Consider the following 4,006-nt stretch of genomic DNA (forward strand, 5'->3'; position numbering starts at 1 on the left):
GAAGAGGAAGTCTGCACTAATTGGCAGCAAACTTTTAGCAAAGGGGCTATTAAGCTACAGTTCCACTATGCTATCTCAGAGGTGTATTTAATTTGACAGCAGATGGTATTCACAGGTCAGGGTGAAAGCAGAAGTTGAAAATTTAAACATTCTTGCTTATGACCACAAAGTCCTGTGATCCTACATCTTGGTATTCGCTTGTCCTGCTGTCAAAATGCATCCACCTTTGAAAACAACATACAGAATTCGCTATGATAATCTATCTTTTACACACACAATTTGCGGTTTGATACCTCTACCTTGCAGAAGTCGACATTACATACATGGGTATTTCAAGCTTAGGCTTTCCTCGTCTAAATTTAAACCAAAATAATGCAGACCCCAGCTGTGCAGCAACCAAATCACTTCCTCTTTCTTTGCAAATAGAGAGTGAACTTCTGGTCAAAATAAGAAGTGGGCTGCTTTCATCCTACACATACAAGACAGAGAGAAGTCATCCACAGGGCCAAGCCACTCTTTCATCTGCAGCAGAAAGCATAGACTTCACCTATTTCAAGCACGCTGAAGAGGGCTGTTACAAATTTGCTCCTGACATTACCAACAGGTAAGTTATTAAAGGATACAGATGTTCTGTATTAACTTCAGTTAGACTGTGCCAACATAAAGAGGCACTTTTTCAGCAAGATATTATGATGGGTCTTTCTTCATAGATAACCTCGACATGGCACACGGCAAAGAGAGGCAATTCTTGTTTCATTTCACGTTGCTGTTCTCATTCATTCTGACCTCATCTCTGAAAACCCTCGACTCAGACCAAGAGCTGCAGGACAGTGGGTTTGGTCAACCACCGCCTCGCCACGGCCTCAAGTTGCTGGTGTGGTATGTTCAGAACTGCCTGGACAACAACATGGTGGCTCTGTGTGATCCCACACAAGGAGAGTATGGATTTCATGTGTTTCTGAACCGAGGGCCCAGGCGTCTGCTTCCAGTGATAAAGGACAAAAAGCAATACAGATACTATACCATCGGAAACCTCCACGCTCCTCATGCCGAGGACCTGCCATATGAAGTTAGGAAGTACTACAACCGCAGTGACCCTGAAAGTAACAAGGACAGAGTTTTGGTGAGATACAACAACAACAATAAACACATTGAAACGATCTATGCGTCTGCACATTATAAGGCAAAAGAGACATACATAATTGGCCCCAACCTTGTTGCCTCTCTTCGACAGCCAACAGCCGTCGCTAGTATCGAAATGTGATGTACTTCTGTTGCAAGATCTCTCTGTGAAAACTTCAAGAGCTCTGTGACTTTTCAAGAAATCCCGATGGAATTTCAATTTTTTTTTCTTTTAAAAAGTTTAGATATATTTGGTTGCTGCTTTTCTTTGTAGTCAAAAAAAAAGTGCCAGATTATTTTGATGATCTTATTTTAAGGTGTTCATATGGGTCACGAAAGTATGCGTAGAAGATATACTTGCATGCGCTTAGGACAAAGTTTTTTTTACAACAATAAAATAAGTGTTTGCTTTGGATGTTTGCTTTGGATTATTTTTTATGCAGTGACTGAGATGCAATCGTTTCAATGTGTGTGTGTGTGTGTGTGTGTGTGTGTGTGTGTGTGTGTGTGTGTGTGTGTGTGTGTGTGTGTGTGTGTGTGTGTGTGTGTGTGTTGTGTGAGGAAAATTCCAATTGCCTTAAAAGAGTTACAGTCAAATTCCAATTTATTACAACCTGGTTCATATTTTCATTGATTGGGCCATCTTTTAGTGATGTCAGTGTGTTCATTAAGTAACACAGTGACATCACTACAACAAAGTCAAATGTTGAGAAACATGAGCAGTCGGACAATCAGACCGTTTTTTCCAAATAAGCCACCACTTATGGAGGTAGGACTGAGAGTGAGTGCACCTAAAAAGCCGGTAATTATCACTCATTTTACAGGAAAACTGTGCACACACTTATACAGTAAGTAGGGTAGGTTAAACCAGGGAGTCAGTCTATAAACAGTTATGGATGGACAGTTTGCCTTCCTTTTCTCTTTTAAATAAATTTGATGAACCTAGCGATTAAAGGATAGGTTTACAGTTTTTCAAGTATGTCTTAAAACAATGGTCATGTTCCCATATGAACAGTGAAACAGGTTTTGCTTGCTTTAAGACCCCTTCTTAATGCATTTCCAATGCAAATGATGGGGCGCAAAATCCACTTCCTTGTTCCATGCAAAAATGAATTCAAAGGTTTATCTGAAGTTAATATTAGGCTTCAGTCATCAGAAATATTTAAATCAAGTGGAAAACCCCAAAAGTAACAGTCTTTAGTGTAAAATTCTCTCTTTGTGTTTCCCTGTTATAAAATCAGTTTCAGTATTCATAGTGACACCTGACCATTACTTTAAGACACACTTTAAAAATTGTGAACTAACCCAAACCCCAGTATTATTATCCCAATTATATGGTCTCTGTCAAAAGATTGGTGGCAACCCAGGGATGTTGCAGTTATATGGTATTCATCTAAACCTCTGTGGTACCAGTCACAGACTATGCAACCACAGTTTTATGAATTCTGGATAACTACCAGAGATGGTAATACTCTTCCAACATATCTGGCAGACAGGAAGAATGAAATAGAACTACTGGAGTTGATGTTTTTGTTCTAGATCTTGAGGACAGAATGATCCAATTTCATCTGGAAAAAGGCAAAGAACTGTGGTTCCAATAAACAGTAAAAACCGAGACCAGAATCAGTTCATAGCAAAATTAAGTGATGTTAAATACTAATTACTAATGTTTAAAAAGTTCATTAAATTAAGTTACTCTTTAAAATCAGTTATACCATGAAGGAGAACCTGTAGCCTTGTAACAGATCAATAAATAAACCCTCCTGTTATAAGTGTGAATTTAGAACAATTCCCAATACCCACACTTGGGGTATTTGCAAGTAGTCAAGTGCCTACTTAACTGCTACAGTGGCCAACTGCCCATTTAGACTGCAAGCATGTGACATACAATCAATAAAGCAATTACTTTAAATCAAGTTATCTAGAAGTATCTAGGTCCAAGAGATACATAGCATCATATTATTTTGAAAGATAAAATTCTAGGGGGATTTTTCATAATTATCGATGAAGCTATGTGACATTTAATATTTATGCTGACAGTGTCAGAAATGAAATATCAATCTGAACGGTGTCATTAAGAAGAACAGATGTTTTATATTGAGTAATAACTATGTGTCGAGGTTCAGCCACAGTTGAGTAACGTTTGGACAATAATAATGAATCCAGCATTTCAGCACTTAAATGTCTTCATGTCTGCTTATTACTGTTGTTCCCTAGATAGCTTATAGACACATTACCACAAACAGCTGCACTGTAGTGGCGCAACAGACCAGATTGAATTGTGAGATACACTTTGTTCTGAATACCATTTTGAAGCAGTGTTAAGAGAAGTGCACTATGTGTTGTGTGATTTGAGACACACTTGCCTACCTGGCAGTGAGTGAACGTGCACTTACATGAGTGCCCAGGCTGGCAAGTGTAGGTATTGGAACAGACACACTATACCTGTGCAGTTATTTATAAATAATGCACACCCTCCAGCCAATCAGAATGGATAATCCTCTGTGACAATTTCAAAAAAGGCGGAAAATACTTGCTGGGATTGGCTGGCAGATGTCTGTTAGGACAGTATAAGCCTATTAGGAGATCTTAGAAATGGTTCTGGTTTGATCATAAATGTAAATCTGTGCTCATTGCACCCTAACCTGTCATTTTCTTCTTGTATGTGGACAACTCATTGTAAGTTATTACTTATTACATGCCCCCTAGCCAATCAAGAAAAAACTTAAGAGCAAAAAAATCTTAAAATACAAAGTAAAGGAAATGGCTAAATCACTGAAGGATAGGACAAATTATGAGGAGAGGCCAAAAAGTTAGCAGCAGATTATTCTGTTAAGAGCGTGTTGCTCAATACCACTTTCTTCTTAGATGTTATTACCTCACT

The 4,006-nt window shown here is 38.5% G+C and overlaps 1 protein-coding gene across 1 annotated transcript; it reads left to right on the forward strand.

The window, feature by feature from the left end:
• Positions 1-498: 498 nt before the first annotated feature.
• si:ch211-198c19.1 (uncharacterized protein LOC100151013 homolog) lies at positions 499-1,400 on the forward strand. Its single transcript, XM_040118616.1, has 2 exons — positions 499-604; positions 711-1,400. Exon 2 carries the CDS (start codon positions 722-724, stop codon positions 1,262-1,264), a length of 543 nt encoding a protein of 180 aa, XP_039974550.1. The 5' UTR covers positions 499-604; positions 711-721; the 3' UTR covers positions 1,265-1,400.
• Positions 1,401-4,006: the final 2,606 nt, after the last annotated feature.

Source organism: Xiphias gladius, chromosome 22 (assembly GCF_016859285.1).
Source record: "Xiphias gladius isolate SHS-SW01 ecotype Sanya breed wild chromosome 22, ASM1685928v1, whole genome shotgun sequence".
NCBI lineage: Eukaryota > Metazoa > Chordata > Actinopteri > Istiophoriformes > Xiphiidae > Xiphias > Xiphias gladius.